Genomic DNA, 22,946 nt, shown 5'->3' on the forward strand with positions numbered 1-22,946 from the left:
TGTGATACCACTACACAAGTATTAGGATGGTTAAAAAACGAAACGAAAAATTCCACCCTAATAATACCAAGTGATGGTGAGGCTGCGGTACTGCTAGCACTCTCAGAAACTGATGCTGGGAATAAAAAATTGCTCAACATGGGGAAAAAGTTTGGCAATTTGTATAAATTTACATATTAACTTACCATGTGACCCAACATTATGACTCCTTGGTGGTATATAAGATTTTCTTTTATATGCCGCTAAACGAATTCTTCCTTTTTCATAACCTAGAACAAGTTCCAACTATTTTACTGATTGGAGACTCAATTCCTCACATATCAAACCAGGATGCAAAACTCTGTCTACTTAATAAGATTGAATGAGTATCTAGATAATGTGTTTAAATGTTTTACAAGTATATAGTGGCATAAGTCTAAAGAACTTGGCAGAGACAGACTACATAGAGTAAGATGGAAAACCAAGTGAGCTGAGCCTCAAATTTTAATTCTATTCAAATATGCATGCATATTTTCTGGGAATACTATGTCTTTTGAGCCACATTTCTCTCTGAGAAGCAGATTTTTTTTAAAGAAAAGGAAATGCTAACATATGTGTTGAGGAAGTAAGAAAATCGTTTCAATCCACAGTGTGCTGAATTTCAGCACCTGAGCACGAGAAGTTTCTTTTGTACTAGTCTGTAGAATATCAGTGTTCTCCTTGTGATTTGCATGAGAAATTGCTACATGGGATTATTTTGGAGGTGTCATTGAAAGTTTGTGTATCAGCATAATAGAAACAAACATAAATCCCATACTTGTATTTCTTAAAATGTCCAGTGTGTTTTGATAAGACATGGGACACTCACCAGCGACTGCAGCTTAAATCCAGTCAGCCCTGTGTGTTGGGTGAGGATGTGATGTAGCTGGAAGGGAAGCATTGCAAGGCCTTGTCCAGGTCATATCTCTTCTTGTCTCCAGACCCACGAACTAGTGGATGCTCACTACCTGTTCAGTGAATGAATGGATGGATGGATGGATGAATAAATGTCTGCATGTATGTATGTATCCATGGATGGATACCTGGATGGATGGATGATGGATTGACAGACGGATGGATGGATGGATGGACAGATCCCTCCCTCCCTAACTCTTTTCATTTGCTATGCCCCAGACACTCGCAGACCCTAAAGAATCCTACCCCTGGCAGGACTGTCCACCACACAGCCCTAGATGGGTCTGTGACTCTTGGGACCAGACCAGAAGTAGATGGGATTCTTGGTGTGGAAACGGTGGAGAGAAGAGCTCCTCAAACTGGGAGGACCATGGAGCACTCCCCCCTCCCACGTCTCAGATGTCCTGGAGCTGCTGTGCACCAGGACTGGTGACCAGGAACACAGGTGAGGGGAGGCAGGACGTGGGGACCTGTCCTCTCTGCTGTCCTCTTTGGGCAGGTCTCTGGGGTCTCTGATTCTGGGGTTTCCATCCCCTCTGAGTGGAGGGGACGAGCTCCGACTGCCTGTGGGCTGAAGTTCCTCTTCTGTGAACGCCCTGGTCTCGTGCTCTGCACCAGCTTCCGGTGGGTCCCTGCCTCCCTCCCTCTCACTTGCTTTCCTCTTCTCTTCTCAGGCAGAAGCAGCCCCGGGACCCTCCTGAGATGCTGCTGCTGCCGCCTCTGCTGTGGGCAGGTGAGGGTCCGCGGGGAGAGGGGCGGGTGGGGCTGGGGCTGGAGCTGCGGCTGACCTTGTCTCCCCACAGGGTCCCTGGCTCAGCATCCGGGATACGGGCTGGAAGTGCAGGGGCAGGTGACGGTGCAGGAGGGCCTGTGCGTCTTCATCCCCTGCCAGTTCTCCTACCCCAGGGAAGGCTGGACCGACTTCCACCCAGCTCTCGGCTACTGGTTCCGGGACGGGGCTGATGTATTCTATGGTGCTCCAGTGGCCACTAACCACCCAGATCGAAGCGTGCAGGGGGAGACCCAGGGCCGATTCCACCTCCTCGGAGACCCCCAGAACAACTGCTCCCTGGACATCAGAGACGCTCGGAGGGGGGATGACGGGACATACTTCTTTCGGGTGGAGAGAGGACATATGAAATGGAATTACATATATCCCAAGCTCTCTGTGCACGTGACAGGTGAGGACCAGGCCCCAGGAGAGGCCCCAGGGGAAGGTCATGGGCCCCTGACAGCCTGGGACCCCTGCTCCTCGCCCTGGGGAGGGGGCTGGGGGTAAAGCGAGGCTGGGCTGGGGGAGGAGCAGGATCAAAGCCTGCGGCTTCTCTCGGGCTCACCCAGGCACCCCTCCCTCCTGCTCCTGCATCTCCCCGCCCCCCACCAGCCCTGAACCAGACACCCGACATCCAGATCCCGGGGACCCTGGAGTCCGGCCGCCCCAGCAGCCTGACCTGCGCTGTGCCCTGGGCCTGTGAGCGGGGGACGCCCCCCACCTTCTCCTGGACGTCAGCCGCCCTCCCCTCCCTGGGCCCCAGCACCCGCCTCTCCTCGGTGCCCACCCTCACCCCACGGCCCCAGGACCACGGCACCAGCCTCACCTGCCAGGTGACCTTCCCTGGAGCGAGGGTGACCGTGGAGAGGACCGTCCAGCTCAGTGTCTCCTGTGAGTGCTGGGCCAGGACACCCGGGTCCCTGCAGGCAGTGCAGTGCTTGGTTGGGGACAAGGCTTGGGAATGTGGGGTCTGCCCTGGAGGCATGGCTGGGTCAAGATGAAGAGAACACTCAGACCCCACCATCTTCCTCATTATTACCCATCACTTCTTTCTCTTCCAGATGCTCCACAGAACCTGACCCTCAGCCTCTTCCGGGGAAACAGCACAGGTGAGAGAGGATCTCGCCTCTTGGGGCTGGGAAGGGAGTGGGGCCTCTGCTCAGAGCTGACACAAGGGGAGTGTTGTGAAAGTTAGACATAGTGAAGCCCCATCACACTCCACCCTCCCTCCTGCCTCGCTTCTGCTGCCCTCCCCTGGCAGGGCTTTCTGCAGGACCACTGTTCATTCCTAGTTGGCGATCCACCTCTGGTTGCTTCCTGACCTGTCTCCCTCACTTTGCCATGACACTCTCTTTCCTGCTTCCCCTGCTCCCTCTCTGAGCCATCTCAACCCCCACGAGAAGCTTCCATTCATGAGTTCCCACAGCTCCGAACTGGACCCCCCTTCTCTCTCTGCAGGACCCCTGCTGTAAGCTCATCCACCCTGGTGGCTCCAATCCTTCCTGTGCACTAAAGACCCTCACACATCCCGTCCTGTCCACACGGCCCTGAGGGCACTCAGCTCCCACTGGGGTGGGCCCCTCCCGGTGGGCCCCTCCCCTCTGCAGACACCTGAGTCAACATCCTGGAAGCCACTTTAGACATCTCTGTCTCACCCCACACTCCCCATGAGTCAGTGAGTTTTGCAAACTTGACTTCCTGAAGATGTCTCAAACCATTCCCTTCCTCTGTCCCCGTGGGCCCCAGCCCCAACTCAGGCTTCCTGACCTCTCTCATCTGGACCATCACTTCAGCCTCCAGTCTCGGCCCCTCCAGTCGGAACTTTCTAAAACCCAGCTCTGACCCTGTTCCTCCCATAGCCCTTAGGAGAAAGCCCAAGAACATCACCTGTCTTCACACCTCCATGTCTTTCCATACAAATGGTCAGAACTACACATGTCAGGGTCACTCCATGTGCTTGCACATCAAGGTCCATCCTGGGACACCCTCTCCCACATATGACTAACTCTGACTCCTATTTCCACCCCCCTCTCAGGCTCCCTTCCCCCAGGAAGCTTGTCCTGTCCCAGGATCTTGAGTTGACTCTCCCCTTGGAGCCTCACCCATACTCACTCTTGCTTCCATTTCCTGCCTCAGACGTACTGTTTTCCATTCTTGAGTGTGGAGAGAAGGGCCTCTCAGCCCTGCCCCTCTGGCTCTCTCTGTCTCCCTAGTCCAGGAGATCCTGGGCAATGCCACCTCACTGCGAGTCCCCGGGGGCCAGATGCTGCGCCTGGTGTGTGGTGCACACGGCAACCCCCCTCCCAGGCTGAGCTGGTCCCGGGGAGGCTCCACCTTCAGCCCCTCCCAGACCTTGGATCCGGGAGTCCTGGAGCTGCCCCAGGTGGTTCCAGAGGACGAAGGAGAATTCACCTGCCACGCTCAGCACCCGCTGGGCTCCCACCACATCTCCCTGAGCCTAGTTGTGCAGGGTGAGTACGGGCAGGACACCTGCGTTCTCAGGTGGGGCTATGAGCAGGGCTGAGGTGTGGGCTTGGAAAACTCACTCCCCCCTACCTTCCCCTCCCCCAGGTAGCTCCTGTCCCTGCCGCCAAGACTCAGGGGGGCAGGAGGGCTCCTGGCCTCTACTCCTCACCTTGCTCAGGGGAGCTCTCATGGGGACTGGCTTCCTTCTCACCTATGTCTTCACCTGGATCTACTACACCAGGTCAGAAACTCTTCTCAAGGCATCTTTGTTCTTGAGCCCCCCAATTGCTGGTCGCTTCACGTACCTTGTTCTCTCCTGAGCAAACCCGGCATAGGACTGGTCTCTAATTTCACAACTGTGTTTCCCACACAGGTTCAGAATTTCTCAAGGGGACGGGATGGCAAATCTGGCTGAACCCTCCTCTTCCTCACAGCAGTGTCACCTGGGCTCCCGAGCCCTGCAAAATGGGTGAGGGTCCGTCAAACCCCTGTCTCCTTGGACTCTCTCTCTTTTTCTTAAATGCAATTTTACTGAAATATAGTCACATAACATGCAATCATTCAAAGTGTGCAATCAACTGTTCACACTACCGTCATATAGTTGTGCTTTCATCACCACAATCTTGGAACATTTTCATTACTCCAAAAAAATAAAATTAAAATTAAATTTAAAAGTTTCCAAAACACCCCGTATTCCTCCTCCCCCCATTTTTGATTTATTTTTTTACATACAGTTTTATTGAAATATACTCACCCACCCTAAGTCTTCCACAGTGTACAATCGATCATACACAGCAACATCATACATTAGTGTGTTCATCACCAGAATCAATTTTTGAACCTTTTCCTTACTCCATGATAAAAATACAAGCAAAAAAAGAACACCTAAATCTTTCCATCCCCTCCATCCCACCCTATTCTTCTGTCCATACACTGGATAAAGGGAGTGTGAACCACAAGGTTTTCACAATCACACAGTCACACTGTGCTGGCTACAAAGTTATATAATCATCTTCAAGAATCAAGATCACTGGGTTGTGGTTTGACAGCTTCATGTATTTCCCTCTAGCCATTCCAACACATTAAAGACTAAAAGGTGTTATCTATACAGTGCGTGAGAATACCCTCTAGAGTGATCTCTCAACTCCATTTGAAATCTCTCAGCCACTGGAACCTTATTTTGTTTCATCTCTCTTCCCCCTTTTGGTCAAGAAGATCCCTTCAGTCACACAGTGCTGGGTCCAGGCTTGTCCCCAGGAGTCGTTTCCTGCATTGCCAGGGGGATTTACACCCTTGGGTGTCATGTCCCATGTAGGGGGAGGATAGTGAGTTCAACCAACAAGTGGGCTTAGAGAGAGAGGGGACCACATCTGAGCAACAAAGAGGCCCTCTGGGGGGGGATCTCCTACACACAATTATAAGTGAGCTTAGCCTCTCCCTTGTAGCAACTAGCCTCACATGGGAGGGCCCCCAGATGGAGGGCTCGGCCCACGAAATTGGCAGTCCTCGATGTCTGCAGTAAAATCAGCAATAACCTGGGAGGGGACGTCCAACATTTCCACAATTCTCCCCAGTTCCTCAGGGGATCCTGCAAATATGCTTTTGCTCTCTGCCTATATCACTCTGGGATGTTTTGGGATTTCACCCCAGCCTGTACAAACTCATCAAGTCCACTTCTCTTTCACAGCTCCATGCACCTATGGTATTCAAACAAACTGATCACACAGGTTAAATTATCTAGTGTGCTACAGAAAATATAGATCCTGCACCAAATAAACATGTCCTCCCTTGGTCTTGCATAAGAGTTGTAGTTTTAAAACCCAGTCAGTATCGTCCTTTACCCCTGGGCCTGATTTGCCTTAGTTCTAACCATATCTGATTCGTTCATATCTCTAATTGAAGTCTGAACTCTTTTTCAGCTCTCAACAGTTGCTGTATGGGGTAATACTGACATTCATAACTGCCAAGTTCTAGCTCCAAGTCTCAAATGTCACACAGATACCCAAAGTTCCAGAGATCAATGAGGTTATACACAAGGAGCTCAGCATCTCAGGATTTAGAGATAACCATTACAACTCAGGAATAAATGTGACTGCTGTAAGAGCTTACAATCTAGCGACCATTACAGTAAGCTTCTCCTGATAAGCTGTGCCCTAAGAGTCAGTTCTCAGAGTTTACACATTGTCGTTAGTCCATATTAGTGAGGCATTATAATGTTTGTCCTCTCATTTCTGGTGTGCTTCACTCAAAACACTGTAATTAAGATCCATTCACCTAGTTGTGTGTCGCACAGCTTCACTCCTTCTTGTAGCCGCTCAATATATTCTATTGTATGCATACACCACAACGCACCCTTCCGTTCATCAGTCAATGTACCCCTAGATGACCTCTTATCCATTGCAAATCATGAATACTGCCACCATAAGCACCAATGTGCAAATGTCCGTTCGTGTCCCTGCTCTCAGATCTTCCAAGCGTATATACCATAGTGGGGTTGCAGAACCTTGTGACACCCGCATACCCAGCTTCTTGTGGAACCACAACACTGTCCTCCAGATAGGCTACACCATTCTACTTCCCCACCAACAGTGAATATATACATCTCTCCAAGTTCTCTCCAGCACTTGTGTCCCTCTATTTATTTTTTTCCCCGCAATTTTATGAGGATATATTCAAATACCATACAATCATCCACAGTGTACAATCAATTGTTTACAGTATCATCATATAGTTGTGCATTTGTCACCACAATTAGCAGTTACATATATTCATTACTCAGAGAAAGAATTGAAATAAAAGAATAATAAAAAGAATAAAAGGAAAAGTAAAAATAAGATAAAATACAGCCACAAATAAAGAGGAAGAGGGGAAAAAAAGTAAAAAAGACAAAAGAAAAGAAAAAAAGGCCACTAAAAAGCCACAAAAGAAAAGGTTAAAATAAAACAAAATACCATAAAAAGGTCAGACCACACACTAATGCCAAGAATCCCATACCTCTCCCTTATGTCCTCCTATGGGCATTTAGCCTTGGGTATTTCCCTTGTTACCATTAAAGACAGCATATTGCAATGTTACTGTTAACTATGGACTTTAATCCACACTGATTGTGCTTTTTCCCCCAATACCACCCCCTTTTACACCTTGCAAAGTTGACACTCGTTTGTTCTCCCTCATGCAAAAGCATATTTGTACATTTTATCACAATCATTGACCACTCTAGGTTTCACTAAGCCACACAGTCCCAGTCTTTATCTTCTATCTTTCCTTCTGGTGTCCTACATGTCTCTAACCTTTCTCTTTCAACTATACTTACAGTCAAATTTTTTCAGTGTACTTACACTGCTGTGTTACCATCTCCCAACATTGTGCTCCAAACCTCTCTCCTGTCTTTTCTTATCTATCTGTAGTGCTCCCTTTAGTATTTCTTGTAGAACAGGTATCTTGTTCACAAACTGTCTCATTTTCTGTTTATCAGAGAGTATTTTAAACTCTCCCTCATATTTAAAGGACAGTTTTGCTGGATATAAAGTTCTTGGTTGTTGGTTTTTCTCTTTCAGTATCTTAAATATATCATCCCACTTCCTTCTTGCCTCCATGGTTTCTACTGAGAAATCTGCACATAGTCTTATTGATCTTTCCTGGTATGTGATGGATTGCTTTTCTCTTGCTTCTTCCAGAATTCTCTCTTTGTCTTTGACATTTGATAATCTGATTATTAAGTGTCTTGGCATAAGTCTATTTGGATCTATTCTGTTTGGAGTTCGCTGTGCTTCTTGGAGCTGTAATTTTATGTCTTTCATAAGGGATGGGAAATTTTCAGTGACTATTTCCACCATTATTGCCTCTGCCCCATTTCCCTTCTCTTCCTCTTCTGGGACACCCATGACACATACAGTCTTGTACTTCATGTTGTCACTCAGTTCCCTGAGATGTTGCTCATATCTTTACATTCTTTTCTCTGTCTGTTCTTTTGTGTGTAGGGTTTCAGATGCCCTGTTTTCCAGTTCATGAATCTTTTCTTCTGCCTCTTGAAATCTGCTACTATATGTCACCATTGTGTCCTTCGTCTTTTGGGCTGTGCTTTTCATTCCCATGAGTTCTGCCAACTGATTTTTCAAACTTTCAATTTCTTCCTTGTGTTCTCCCAATGTCTTCTTTATACCCTTCATCTCTTTTGCCATACCTTCTCTCAACTCACTGAGTTGATTTTTGAATTGATTTTTGAATTGATTTAGGAGATTTGTTTGATTAATAATTAGTTTCAATTCCTGTATCTCAGTTGAAGTGTAAGTTTGTTCCTTTGGCTGGGCCATATCTTCATTTTTCCTAGTGTGATTTTTTTCCCTAAGCGTCTGGTTTCCTTGAATGACCCAATCAGATTTTCCCAGATAGAGTGACTCAGATCTCAGGGGGAGGCTGTGTATTCAGTATTAGGTTTCCCTGAGGGTGGGTCCTAGAAGATTGACAGACTTTCCTGTGAGGCCTCTAGACTCTGTGCTTTTCCTATCCAACCCAGTAGGTGGCACTTGTCAGCCTGCAGCTCCCCACCAGCATAAAGAGGTGTAGTCCCTTTAATTCACAGTGTACCCTGACCTGCTGAGGGGTGGATAGTGTCAGAGGCCAAGCTTAAGTTGTTTCTGGTTTGTTTGTTTTCCCCCAGGCCCTGGAGTCTGAATTCTCTGAAAGAGGGCCTCTACTTGAGGTGGTCCCACCCCTCTTTTCTTAGGAAAGATACACCCCCAAGGGAGTTATCTTCTCCATTTGAAGAAATAGAGAAAGGCTCTGTTAACTCCATCCTAGTGTGGGTCAGCAGGGAATTGAGGATGCCTGAGGCTTTCTCTAATGGGCTGCTTAGAATGAGAGAAAAAAATGGGAAAAGAGCAAAAGCCCCTTTTCAGAACCAGTCCCTGTTCCCTCAGTTTTCTTGGGATACAGCCATCTTCCAATATTCTGAAAGGACTCTGTTTTTATTTATTTATGTATTTTTTTCCCATCAGCCCTGCCTCCTCCCTGCTGGAAGGAACCTGCTTCCCTTCCTGCTCTGTGTTTGTAGCTTGTATTCAGTAGTCCAAATGTGTTAATTAAAACAGTGGTTGGAGCTTGGTTGGGTTACTTTCCCTGTAACCTGTTTCTTTTTTTTAACACAACAGTGTTTCAGCTCAGCCTGCCCTGTCTGAGTGGGGAGGGGCTTCAGCTCTGGGTTTTCAGAGCTTTACTTACAATTCTGAACTACAATCTCAGCCACTCCACTCATTCCAGGCTGGTGTACAATGTGTGTCCATTCACGGATGTCTCCCAACAGTTGTTCCAGGTTATTTACTAGTTGTTCCTGGTTATTTACTAGTTGCTCTAGAGGACTAAGTAAATTCCACACCTATCGATGCCACCATTTTGCTCTGCCCCCTTGGACTCTCTCTTACACGTGCACAGCTCTTTGGAGCAAGGAGGTACCGGATGACTTGGCCTTGCCCCCTACCTAGAAATAAATTGTCTCTACCTTTCAACTCCACTCTCCAGAACTCTTTCTTGTGGTACTAAATGAATGGTTAGGAGGACAAAGGGGGAGATAGATATTTATTACTATTTTGAATTATACTGCATGTAACATTTTGCTTTTGTGTTTGATAAGCTTATAATTCAACTCCATAATGTATTGTTATGAGCCCCCATAATATTATTTTTATTTTAAACAACTGTTTTTAAAGACATCTTCAAATTATAAATATAAACCTCTTATTTTATCCATATATAAACCATTTCAATCACTCTTAATTCTTTTACATACATCTGAGTTTCTCCATAGCACTATTTTCCTTTTGCCTGAAGATCTTATGTATTTCTTGAAATGCAAGTGTGCTGGTGTTGAATCCTTTCAGCTGTTGTTTGTCTGGAAAAAAATTAATTTGCATTAACTTTGGAAACATATTTTCATTGGATATGGAATTTAGGTTGACATTTTCCCCTTCCAGTACTTTAAATTTTTTTGACTTGCATAGTTTCTTATAAGAATTCTGCTGTAATTTTTATCTTTCTTTCTTCCTGTTTTGTATTTTTTCCTCTTGCTGGTTTTAATATTTTCTCTTTATCACTGGATTTCAATTTTTTGATTATTATGTGTGTTGGTGTGAAATTTGTGTATGAACATCTGTTTGTTTGTAAGGGTTTATCCTGTTTGGAATTTGTTGAGTATCCTGGATATGTGGATTTATAGCTCTGGTCAAATTTGTAAAATTGAAGCCAATGTTTATTTAAATATATTTTTTCTTTCCTTCCTCTCTCTTCTTGCTTATGTCTTGAAGTTCATTGTTCTTTTTACTACAATGTTGAATCTGCTGTGAGTCCCATTCAGTGAAATTTTTATTTCAGATATTGTTTTTTATTTTCTAGAAGTTACATTTTCTTAGTTTTTTATTCTTATATATTTTCTCTTATTATGTTTATGTTTTCCTTTATATCCTTGAGAATATCAAACATATTTGTAATAACTCTTTAAATGTTTTTGTCTGCTAATTCCATCTCCTCTGTCACTTCTGGACCTGATTAAATTAAATGATTTTTCTCTAGTTATGTATTATATGTTCCTCCTTCTTTGTATGTCCAATAATTTTTTCACTGAATGCTGGACTTTGTGAGTTTCATGTTGCTCACTGCTTGGTTTTGTATTCCTTTAAAGAGCATTGGTCTTTTTTCTTGAAAACAGTTAAGTTATTTGTATGTTGGGTTGATCATTAATTTTTAGTCTTTTTAATTTTTAGCCTCTCCCATGGTAGGTATAGGTTGTCTTTATTCTAGGGATAATTTAGTTTCACTTGAATGCAAAACTTGTGTGATTGTAAGTTTCACTTCACTTGTTTTACTTCTCTTGGGGATCAGAGTTGTGCCTTACCTTTTTCCCATGTATAAAAATAGAGGTTTCCTATATTTTGTCCACTATTGTAGTTGTTTAAAGAAAAAAGATTATTCTGTACCATGTTACTCTCTCATGCCAATAAGCAGGAGCACCCATTACACATTCTCAAACTGTTTGACTAAGGTATGATTTATATAACATACTATTCACCCACTGTAAGTGTACAGTTCAATGGTTTTAGCAAATCTATAGAGTTGTGCAACCATTACTATAAAACAATTTTAGGATTTTGATTATCCCCAAAAGAACCCTTATGCCCATTTGCAGTCAATATCTACTCCCATCACCAGCCCCAAGAAATCATGATCTGATTTCAGTCTCTGTAGATTTTTTTGACATCTATTATATATGGAAACATACAATATAAAGTCTACTGTGTCTGACATCTTTCATTTAGCGTTAGGTTTTTGAGGTTCAACCATGATGGAGCATATGTCGGTAGGTATTACATTTTATTCCCAAGAGTATTCCTGTGTATAGATGTACACCACACTTACCTTTTCACCAGCCAATGGACACTCAGGTCATTTCCAGTTTGGGCTACTACGAATAATGCTACTGTCTCTACTTCTGGAGTGGCAGCATGAAGAGTTCCACAGACCCCACTCCCCAGTGAAACATAAGCATAACTAGTGAAAATTATTTTTTTAAAAAAGCACCATTAAAATCTATGGAAACTGTCTTAAGAGCACATAGCAAATGAAAAAAAAAAAACATTTATTCAAGAACTGAAACTTGGTAAGAACAGTGAGAGCTTGTGGCATTTGTACCACAATCTGCACAAACACCTCCCCCTGCCAGCTGATGGCAACTCCACTCCAGGTGGGTGGAACCAAGAACTCAAGGCTCTCTCTTCTCACAGCACCAATTCAAGTGCTACTGAATCTTCCCAAGAGGAGTTGGCCGACAGTATTTTTCATCCTCCTACCAGCGATGTGTTGCAAAGGCTAAATGCAAGGTAGGTGCAGATGAGAAGTTGGAGTCCACCCATTCCCACTCAGGGCAGAGGCTCTGAATCCCCCATGATGTGCTGAGAATGCAGGGACACTGGCCACCCTTGTCTTCATGCAAGGAAAGGCAAGCAAAGAACACCAGCTACCATTTACCCCACACCCTGCTCATAAAGCAAGGATGTCACTGAGAGAGGAGTGGGCTGCTGTCCCCTCATCCAGCTCTAGATATGTAGCTCAGAGATTTTGTCCTGGGAGGAAAGACAGGTTTTAAGACCAACGATCTACAAAGCTCTCCCCAAAGGAACTGGCGTTATTTGAAACGAGTGTGGGGAAATTCAAGCTTAAAGGTGCTCTCAAAAACAGTGGAAGTTTTGAAGGTTCTTTAAAGGTGGTTAGTAGCTTCATGAGAGCAATGAGCTAAGCAATAGTCTAGCTGGTTTACCAGAGAGAATCATAAGAACTCTCCTGGTGTCAAAACAAACCTCAGACCCTGGTCTCAAAAATTACACTTGCAAAGGGACCCAAATTTAATTGGATCAGATTGTGGAACAATTTATGTTCTAAGGTTTTGTTCAGCAATCAGCCAGCAATATCATAATAATATCGGACAAAATAGACTTTCAGACAAAAATTTTTACAAGACACAAAGAAGGATATTATATATTGATAAAAGGGTCAATTCATTAATAAGATATAACAATTGTGAACATATACACACCTAATAACAGAGTCCCAAAAATTGACAAAATCAAAGAGAGAAGTTGACAGTTCCACAATAATAGTTGGAGACTTCAATACTCCACTATCAGTACACAGAAGATCAACAAGGAAACGGAGGACTCGAATGACACTATCAACCAACTAGACCTAACAGAGACGTTTAGAACATTCCACTCAGCAAGAGCAGAACACGCTTTCCTCTCAAATGCATACGAAACGTTCTCCAGGAGAGACCATATGCTAGGCCACAAAGCAAGTCTCAATACATCTTAAAAGATTGAAATCATGCAAAGTATTTTCTCCAGCCACTATGGAATGGAACTAGAAATAAATAACAGAAGGAAAACTGGAATATTCACCATTATGTGTGTGGATTAAACCACACACTCTAAAACAACCAATGGGTAAAAGGAGAAACCACAAGAGAAATTAGAAAATACTTCGAGACTAATGAAAACAAAATGACAACATACCAAAAGTTACAGGATTCAGCAAAAGCAGTGCCTCAGAGGGTAATACGTGGCCATAAAAGCTACATTAAAAAAGAAGGATCTCAAATCAATAACCCAACCTTACTCCTTAAAGAATTAGATAAAGAAGAGCAAACTAAACTGAAAACAAGCAAAAGGAACTAATGAAGATTATAGCAGAGAAAAGTGAAAAAACAGCACATGAAAAAAATAGAGACGATAAAAGGAGGGGAGGAACTAAAGAACTGTTTTCATCAGCACTGCAGTCTGCAGCTGAGCCAGCACCTGCTATGACCCTGTGGCTTGGGCAGGCTTGTTATTTCTGCAGATGACCTAGTGGAGCTCTGCTGCAAACCTGGTCTGCTACTTCATCAACTTGGCCCAGTACAGAAAGCGTGTGACTCACTTCTTGCCTGAGGGTGTGGACCCAACCTGTGCACCCATGTCATTTACACCACCTCAGCTCCATGGAGTGGAATGACTGCCCTCTCTCCAAGAACTTCAGTGACTTGAAGAAGGTGGATCCCAAGGTGCAGACCCTGCTGGCCACTGGGGGCTGGACCTTTGGTACTCAGGTGTTCACAGATACGCTAGGCACAGCCAACAACCATCAGACCTCTGTCAACTTGGCCATAGGGTTCTTGCACAAATGACTTTCATGGCCTTGACCTCAAATGGGAATATCCAGGAAGCTGGGGGAGCCCCGCCTCGGACAAGCAGTGCTGCACAATGCTGGTGTAGGACCTTCCAGCAGAAAGCCCAAACCTTAGGGAAGGAATGCCTCCTGCTGAGTGCAGCCCTCCTTGCAGAGCGAGCCAAGGCCCCGCTAAGAAACTCTGCAGCGTTGCATGTCCCCAACGTAGGCGAAACAAAGAAGAGACCTGGACAACCCACAGGAGGCCATTTTCTTATGTGGACGTCACATGTTCAGGTGGAAATCATTTGATAAAGATGCTTTAGAGAGCAGGAAGATCCTGGAGTGTTTTAAATTGCAGTGAGGGAAGTAGGCTGTGGTGCCCTGGTCAGTTTTTGCCTTAATAAGCTCCGCCTGGTGGAGACTGAGTTCTACTGAGCTGCAGTGAGGAGCACAATTACAATTTGTAGGTCAATGAAAATGAATGCAGCCTCTCCAGAAGAGCAGTTTGCAAATGCGTCCAGAGTCTAAGATAAATTCCCTGCAGGGATGCATTTCTGCAGCACCAGAAGCTGAGGCTCGGCGGGATCAGGCTGAGCTGGTGGGACAGAGCTCCCTCTAGGAGCAGCATGCGGACCTGCAAGGTGGACAGTGGTGAGCGGGGCCTGGGCCAGGTAATAGGTATCCTGAGCCCAAAAAAAATCTTTGGACACAAAGATGCTGGTCAGGGGTGTCCAAGATATCTCCTCCCTCAACAAAGGCTCCTAAGCACCCTCCAGGCCTCGGCTACAGCTATGCCTGGATTCTTCACTCACCACTGGGACCCTTCCCCATGCACCCCCCACCCCCATCCCTCCTCTCTGATTCCAAACCACAGGTCCATGCCCTGCAGCCCTCCTGGGGAAGAATCCTGAACTTCCTACCTACCCACCTACCCCTCCCTCCCCCACACCCTCCTCACCCCATCTACCGCCTCACGTCCTCTCAGAGCTCCCTGTTTTTCTCCCCTTGGTTCCCAGTGCATCTCTCTAGATGGGACCTCATCCCATCCCTTCGAGGTTCCTCTGTGTGAAACTCAGGGATAGGCAGAGCTGGTGCCCAACGCCTGCTGAGAGGATGAAGGAGACTGGAGGCTTGGAGAGTCGGTGTTTGAAGGAGCAAGCTCGGGGTAATCTGAAAATTCTCAGGCAGAGGAGACAGATGTGAGCCTGACAGACAAAAGATCCTCAGGGCCTTAGGTGGCCTCTAGACTCCTGTCTGACGTAGGGCAGGACGGCTCAGAGGAGTTGGTCCTCAAAGCAGGTAGGGGGTGCTCTGGTCACCCCAAAGAAGGGTAGAAAGTTCTGAGGGGGTTGGAGAAACCACAGAGAAGTGTGGGGGTTAGGGAAGGGGGCAATTTCATTTGTGGGGCATTTCTCTCCCAGAAAGGCATTTCTGAGGAGGTGGCCGTGGAGCAGAAAGCAGTGAAAAGGAGCCAATCAAAGTGCCTTTCTGGGAGAGAGACCGGCGAGCAGCACATCCGTTAGGCGGCGGACAAGGTTGGAGCTTCCGAAGCAGAGCGGAGATGGCGAAGTGGATGCAGTAAGTTGGAGGAACGCTGGTACAAAGTGGGTTTGGCGAGGTCAATGGGGTTTAATCATGGGAAGCTGTGGTAGTTTGAAGTTGTTTGTACCCCAGAAAAGGCCACGTTCTTTTAATCCATTCCTGTGAGTGCAGACCTATTGAGGATGGGAACTTTTGATCAGGTTACTTCAATTGAGATGTGACCCAGCCAGTTCAAGAAGGTCTTAATCCTCTTACTGGACTCCTTTATAAGAGGATAAGAGGTGAAGTTCAGTGAAGCACCCAGAGAAGCTGAGAGGAAGCCCCTGAAGCCAGAAGCTGGAAGCAACAAAATCTGGGACAGAAGGACCAGCAGACGTGACCGTACGCCTTCCCATGTGACAAAGGAGCCCAAGCTCGCCCGTAACTGGTGTTCAGGGGAAGTGTCGTCCTGTTGGTGCCTTAATTTGGACATTCTCAGGTCCTGAGAATTATAAACTTATAAGCTAATAAATCCCCATTGTTAAAAGCCAGTCCAGAGGAGACAGGGGCAAGATGGCAGCATAGAGAGGAGTGGAAGCCAAGTAGTCCCCCTGGAACAACTACAAAAAAACAGAAACAAGTAGTAAATAATCCAGAATAACTGCGGGGGGACAAACGAGACCATCCACTCATCATACACCAACCTGAATTGGGAGGAATGCCCGAGAACACAGCATAAAATCTGTAAGTAAAACCTGCGGATCCAAGTTGTGAGACCCCCTCCCCCAGAGCCTGAGCTGCAAAGCCTCGTGGTGCCAGAGAGAAGCTCTCTCCCAGCAAGCGAATATAGCTCAGCTGAGCTCCAACTGGGGTTTTAAGCAGCGAGTGTGAACTGCTCACTACAGGTACGCATCCCCAAAAAACAGACAGAGGCTTTGGGTGACGACTGACCTGGGAGAGCTGGAGGGTCGCCTTGGACTGGGTCTGAAGGGGACTATCTGTTTCTTTTTTGGCTCAGTGGAGAAAGCCCCAGTCATTTTCAGTTTCCAGGGCTGTGACTCTGGGAAGGGTGGAGACAGCACAAGCAGAGATTGAGACCATTGAAATGCTAATGACCTCCACCTGGGGGCTCTGTCTTCTCTAGGAGAAAAGGGGTGGGGCCCTTTCCATTCAGAACCAGACCCCAGAGCCTGGGGGAACACGGCCACACCTCCTCACACCAGTCAAGAATTATAGGCTAACAGGCATCACCTGCTGGGCAGAAAAGCACAGTGACCCGAGGCATCAAAGGGTGGAGCAATTTTCTAAGACACACCCGCAGGGAAACCAGATACTGAATATTTCTTCCCTCTGGGACCTGAGCCTGTTCTGGTCTGGGAAAACCTGATTTGGATAACCAAGGAAACCATGCCTAGACAACAGAAAATTACAACCTACACTAAGAAAAACAAAGTTATGGCCCAGTCAAAGGAACAAACGTACACTTCAACTGCGATACAGGAATTTAAACAACTAATGCTAAATCAAATCAAAAAGTTTAGAGAAGATATTGCAAAAGAGATAGAGGCTGTAAAGGAAACACTGGGCATATATATGGCAGAAATCAGAAGTTCAAAAAACAACAGTAGAATCTATGGAAATGAAAGGCACAACACAAGAGATGAAAGACACAATGGAAACATACAACAGCAGATCTCAAGAGGCAGAAGAAAACACTCAGGAACTGGAGAACAAAATGCCTGAAAGCCTACACGCAAAGGAGCAGATGGAGAAAAGTGCGGGTTGCTGGTGCTGAGTTCCAAGTTGGCGGGCCGGGGCCAGGGAACCTGGCCAGCCCCTGGGGAGGGTAGTGGGCATGGGCAGTATTACCCTCCACAGCCCCCCGGGCCTGAGAAAGTGGAGCCGGCTACAGGCCCCATCTCCCTCACCCAAAATACAACCGTTAGAGGAAGCTTGCCAGAGAAAACCGCCCCCTTTATCTTGCCCGCACACTCCCCGTTGCCAGAGCAACTCCCGCCACTGCCAGTGCGCATACACTGTTGCCAGAGCAACTCCCGCCCTTTTCAAACGACCTCCGCGCCCGCTCAGAACCAATCCTAGCCTTTATCCCCTCAGCATTGCCATGTAAGGACCCCACACCCCTAACACCAACCCCGCCCTCTATGCCACCCTATATAACTTGTGCTCACCCCTGAATAAAGGCCTTTTGTTCTACTACCTTGAAAAGAGAGTGTCTCGCGTCCCTCTCTCGCCGCCCTCCACACCTTGCACGCCTCCGCCGGGGACTCGGCCAAGTCCCCCGCCTCACCTTCGCCTCCGGGAAGAGCCGCCGCCGGTACCCCTCAAGCAACGCTGAGCGCAGAGGGTTCCGTGGCTGCCCGCCCCTAGCTGTGACCACAGAAAAGAATGAAAAAATATGAGCAACGTCTCCGGGAACTCAAGGATGAAACAAAGTACAATAATGTACGTATCATTGGTGTCCCAGAAGGAGAAGAGAAGGGAAAGGGGGCAGAAGCAATAATAGAGGAAATAATTAATGAAAATTTCCCATCTCTTATGAAAGACATAAAATTACAGATTCAAGAAGTGCAGTGTACTCCAAACAGAAGAGATATGAATAGGCCTACGCCAAGACACTAAATAATCAGCTTATCAAATGTCAAAGACAAAGAGAGAATCCTGAAAGCAGCAAGAGAAAAGTGATCCATTACATACAAAGGAAGCTTAATAAGACTATGTGTGGATCTCTCAGCAGAAACCATGGAGGCAAGAGGGAAGTGGTGTGATATATTTAAGATACTGAAAGAGAAAAACCACCAACCAAGAATCCTGTATCCAGCAAAGCTGTCCTTCAAATATGAGGGAGAGCTCAAAATATTTTCTGACAAACAGTCAATGAGAGACTTTGTGAACAAGACACCTGCCCTACAGGAAATACTAAAGGGAGCACTACAGGGTGATAGAAGACAGGAGTGCATGGTTTGGAACACAATTTTGGGAGATGGTAGCACAACGATGTAAGTACACTGAACAAAGGTAACTATGAATACGGTTGAGAGAGGAAGGTGGGGAGCATGTGAGACACCACAAGAAAGGAGGAAAGATAAAGATTGGGACTGTGTAACTTGGTGAAATCTAGAGTATTCAACAATTGTGATAAAATGTACAAATATGTTCTTTTACGAGGGAGAACAAGCAAATGTCAACCTTGCAAGGTGTTAAAAATGGGGAGGCATTGGGGGAGGGATGCAATCAGCATAAACTAGAGACTGTAACTAATAGAATCATTGTATTATGCTTCCTTTAATGTAACATTTACCAAGGTAAATGCAGGTAAGAGGGGGGGATAGGGGAGGCATGTTAGACACTTGACATTGGTGGTATTGTCTGATTCTTTATTCTACTTTGATTTAAGGTTATTTTTCCTTTTGCTGCTTCCTAGCTGTCATTTATTTTTCTTTTTTTCCTCTTTCTTTTGCCTCTCTACCTTCTTTGACTCTCCCTCCTGCCTTGTGGAAGAAATGTAGATGCTCTTATATAGATAGTGGTGAAGGTGGTGAACACATAAATGTATGACCATGCAGAGAACCATCGATTATTTACTTGGGATGGAATGTATGGTGAGTGAACAAAACAATATTAAAAAAAAATGGGTTGATGACAAAACCTCAAGGGCAATATACTGAGTGAAATAAACCAGACACATAAGGACAATTATTGCAGGGTCTCACTGATAGGAGCTAATTATAATATGTAAACTCATAGACATGAAATATAAGGTACCAAGATATAGGACGAGGCTTAAGAATGGGGAGTGGTCGCTTAGTATGAGCAGAATGTTCAACTAGGATGAACTTAAATGTTTGGAAATGAACAGAGGTGTTGGTAGCAAGATGTGAGAATAACTAACAGCGCCGAATGGTGAGTGAATGAGGTGGAAAGGGGAAGCTCAGAGTCATATATGTTACCAGAAGGAAAGCTGGAGGTCAAAAGATGGAAATGTATAAAACTGAATCCTATGGTGGGCAATGTCCATGATCAACTGTACAAATACTAGAAATCGCTTCCATGAACCAGAACAAATGTATGACAATACAATTAGAAGTTAATAATAGAGGGGCATATAGGGAAGAACTATATACCTATTACAAACTATATACTACAGTTAGTAGTATTTCAACATTTTTTCATAAACAGTAACAAATGTACTATATCAGTACTACGAGTCAACATTTGAGGGGGGTTGGTTAGGGATAGGGGAGGATTAGAGTTTCCTTTTCTTTTTTTCTTTTTTCATCTTTCGCTTTATTTCTTGTCTGGAGTAATGAAAAGTTTCTAAAAATTGAACAAAAATTAAGTGTGATGGACGCACAGCTGTTATGAGGGTACCCAGGGGCAAGTGATTGTACACTTTGGATCTTTGGATAATTGTATGGTATCTGAACAATCTCAATAAAAATGGAAAAAAAAAAAAAAAAGCCAGTCCATTTCTGGTATATTGCATTCCATCAGCTTTAACAAACCAAATCAAAAGCCTCATAGTCTACGGCAGGTGATTTGGACTCCATTGAAATGTTTACGTAAGAGAGTGACTTGGTCTGACTTATGGTTTAAAAATGATTCTGGCTGCTATGTGGAGAGGAAACACAGTGGGGAGAGCAAAAGTCCAAGCAGCAAAGTAATCAGCGATCGTGCCGTCAGGCAGAGGAGTGACGGAGGCTTGGCCCATGGCGGTGGTTCCCAGTCGGGGGAGATTTCACTGCCCGGGGTCATCTGTCCAGAGACACTGTTGATTGTGGGGTCTGGAAGGGCTGCGTCAGGACATCGACTAAACACCCTACGGTGCACAGGTCACGCCCATCTCCCAGTAAAGGGTTATCTGGCCTAAAGCGTCAATAGTGGAAAGGCTCGGACATTCCGGTCAGGGAATGGCAGTAGGATGCAGAGAAGTAGATAGATTTTTTCTTTAATTTTTAATTAAAAAAGTTGTAGGTTTACAGAAAAATTGTACAGAAAGTAGAGTTCCCATATACCCCCATCACACACACAATTTTCCCTATTATTAACACCTTGCCTTCATGTGGTAACTTTGTTACAATCAACGAGCCAATATTATTATAATTATACCATTAACTGTAATCCATAGTTTACATTAGGGTTCCCTGCTCGTGTTGTACAGTTTAAACATTTTTTAAAATTTTTATTCTGGTAACATGTATATAACCTACAATTTCCCACTTTTAATCACAGGTTCTTAAAATATTTAAAAAGTTGAACTCATGGATGGGCTGGGTATGGGTTCGGGGTAAGGAAGAAATCAGAGTCTTTCTAGGATGTGTGTAGACGTGGGTGCCCCGTGATGTGGAGAGGCGGCTGTTGGAAGAGGAGGTTTGGGGTGAGAGACAGAGCGTTCTGCATGGAGAACGCTAAATGCGAGATGCTCATTATATATTCATTCCTGAGTAGATGAGGGGAAATTGTCAGGGTCAAAATGTAATTTTATGAGTCATCAGCCTGCTTTATTGTTTTTTTATTTTTCTGTGATCATTTATTTCTGTTTGTTTCTTCCCTTTTTATTTTGAAATAATTATGGATTCACAGGAGGCCACAAAGACATATACGGGGAGGTCCCGGGTACCCCTGCCCCAGCCTCCAAATCACTCCCCGACGACAGCACAGTGCATAAAAAATCAGGGAGTCGACCTTGGGAGCAGGTGTTTTTAAAGCCATGGAGGACGTGGGACATCCAGGGAGAGTCGGAACTGAGGCTTTCCGCCACGGAGGGGCCAGGGACAGGAGGAGGAGCCCTGAAAGGGGGCGAGGAAGTGCCCGGGAAGGTAGGAAGAAGGCAAGGGCGCACGTGTCTCCGCAAGTCAGAGCCGCGGCTGCCTTCTCGGAGAGGATGTGGACGGCGCCCTGACCGGTGCGATGTGGCAGCCCCGAGACGGGCTGGGAGGCACCGCAGGAGGGAATGGGTGATTGAGCCTGGCACCCGCCGAGGGGGAGGCACACAAGTAAAGTGAGAACAGAAACCCAATACTGGTTTTAGCAATTGGAGGTCTTTGGTGACCTTGACAAGGGATTGGGGAATGAAGCGGGGAAGGAGGCCTGAGCAAGCAGGGTGCACAGTATTTAAATAAGGCCTGTCCCGCCGGGAGAAGCAGCGAGAAGCCTCAGGGCTGTGGGGGGAGGGGAGGAGGGGCCCTGCAGGACCCTCGGGAACTCCCCTTCCTCCACTCCCTGTCCAGCCCACCTCGGCTCCACTCTGGCTGTGGACCTCGAGAGGCCTGCCCCTGAGCCCTCCTCGCCTGGCCTCACCCCCACGCCCCTGGGCTCGGACCTGAGGTTCAGTTGGGACCCCCAGGGCGGCTCGCACTGTCAGGTGGGGGCTGCGAGGCCGCCAGATCTCTCCACAGGCCACCCCTGGATGCCCACCTGCTGGGGCCAGAAGTTCCCAAGCCCACATCAGGGGTCATAGGCTGGCAGGGCAGCATCCACAGAGAGACTGAGGCACTGCCCCCCAGAGAGTCCCCTCGAGGGATGAAAATGCTCAAAGGCAGTGTGGGGCTGGGGCCTGAGCTGCTGTCCCTCAGTCCTCAGCCCTGCCCCTGCCTCCTTCCCGGGGGAGGTGTCCTGTGACAGCTCTGCTCAGCGAAGCATGTGCTGTGCCTTGGTAGGGGGCTCCCTGGGGGCTGGGACCTGGCTGCCCCCAGTGTAGGCCGGTTTTTGGGCCGTGGGGCCCAGGGATCTGAAGGAGGAGGAAAGTGAGTGCAAGAGCAGGGACAGGGCTGGGGCAGAGACAGATTAGCGCCTCCTCCTCCAGGAGACCTTCCCTGACTTCCCTCCTCCAGGAATAATGGCCGACGGTTTCCCCGGGGCCCCAGGGTGAATGTCTGTCCCAGCATCGGGGGCATTTAGGGGCACTTCTGTGCAGCTCTGTTTCTGAGGATCTTTTCCAAAACTGCATTGCCTTTGGGTGGAGGAGTTCATTTCACAACAGTGCTGAGTTGCAAGAAAGTGTTGACAGAAGAGGAAATGCAGTTTGGAAGAGATACTTCTCGGGGCCAGTGGATGGGGGGACGGCATCGGGAAGGGCAAAGGGGTGGGATTGAGACCAGCCTAGGGTTGCCAGAGTTAGTCAACAAAAGTGCAAGGTGCAAAGAGTTAAATTTGAATTCCAGATAAACAACAAATAAATGTTTAGCATAAGTATATCCCATGAAATACTTGGGATATACTTACCCTTAAAATTATATGGTTTGCCTGAAAGTCAACTCTAACGGCATCCCGCATTTTATCTGGCAAGACCAGCCCCTCTGGGAACGAACCCCCACCTCCTCTGCGCCCACCCACCACCAACTCCGGGGGTGAGGAGCTGGGTAAGAGGAGGTGATGGTGGACTTTCACTTCTGCTTGCTCAGTGACCCAGGGCCCAATGGGAGATTCCCCACCTCACCACCCCCACCCCTTACCCACAGCCAGGCCCCTTGGCTAGGCATTTGCCTTCTCCTCGCCTCCCCAAAAGACGCCTAGGGAAAGACCAGCTCAGCAAGCACCCCCCACC

At 46.5% G+C, this 22,946-nt stretch overlaps 1 protein-coding gene and 1 long non-coding RNA gene across 8 annotated transcripts; one reads left to right on the forward strand and one right to left on the reverse strand.

Moving 5' to 3' along the window:
- The first annotated feature begins 944 nt into the window (after positions 1-944).
- On the forward strand, positions 945-22,518 carry LOC119521242 (sialic acid-binding Ig-like lectin 14). 5 transcript variants are annotated; one of them, XM_037819317.1, is made up of 10 exons: positions 951-1,378; positions 1,608-1,666; positions 1,737-2,114; positions 2,318-2,596; positions 2,767-2,814; positions 3,919-4,176; positions 4,277-4,412; positions 4,545-4,640; positions 11,944-12,039; positions 20,984-22,518. In XM_037819317.1, the coding sequence occupies exons 1-10, from the start codon at positions 1,248-1,250 to the stop codon at positions 21,066-21,068; spliced, it is 1,566 nt and encodes a 521-aa protein (XP_037675245.1). In that variant the 5' UTR covers positions 951-1,247; the 3' UTR covers positions 21,069-22,518. The 5 variants fall into 5 exon arrangements, with proteins under 5 accessions (XP_037675249.1, XP_037675245.1, XP_037675247.1 ...); XM_037819321.1 differs by lacking the exon at positions 2,318-2,596 and having other exon boundaries at positions 945-1,378; XM_037819319.1 differs by lacking the exon at positions 11,944-12,039 and having other exon boundaries at positions 953-1,378.
- Positions 1,613-11,688, reverse strand: LOC119521251. Of its 3 annotated transcripts, XR_005214320.1 has the most exons (6): positions 11,579-11,688; positions 9,957-10,058; positions 4,477-4,629; positions 2,745-2,860; positions 2,532-2,625; positions 1,613-2,046 (listed from the first exon to the last, which is right to left on the reverse strand). It is a non-coding gene; the product is annotated as an uncharacterized LOC119521251 (long non-coding RNA). The 3 variants fall into 3 exon arrangements; XR_005214322.1 differs by lacking the exon at positions 2,745-2,860; XR_005214321.1 differs by having other exon boundaries at positions 2,532-2,870.
- Positions 22,519-22,946: the final 428 nt, after the last annotated feature.

This window comes from Choloepus didactylus, chromosome 27, assembly GCF_015220235.1.
Source record: "Choloepus didactylus isolate mChoDid1 chromosome 27, mChoDid1.pri, whole genome shotgun sequence".
Taxonomy (NCBI): domain Eukaryota; kingdom Metazoa; phylum Chordata; class Mammalia; order Pilosa; family Megalonychidae; genus Choloepus; species Choloepus didactylus.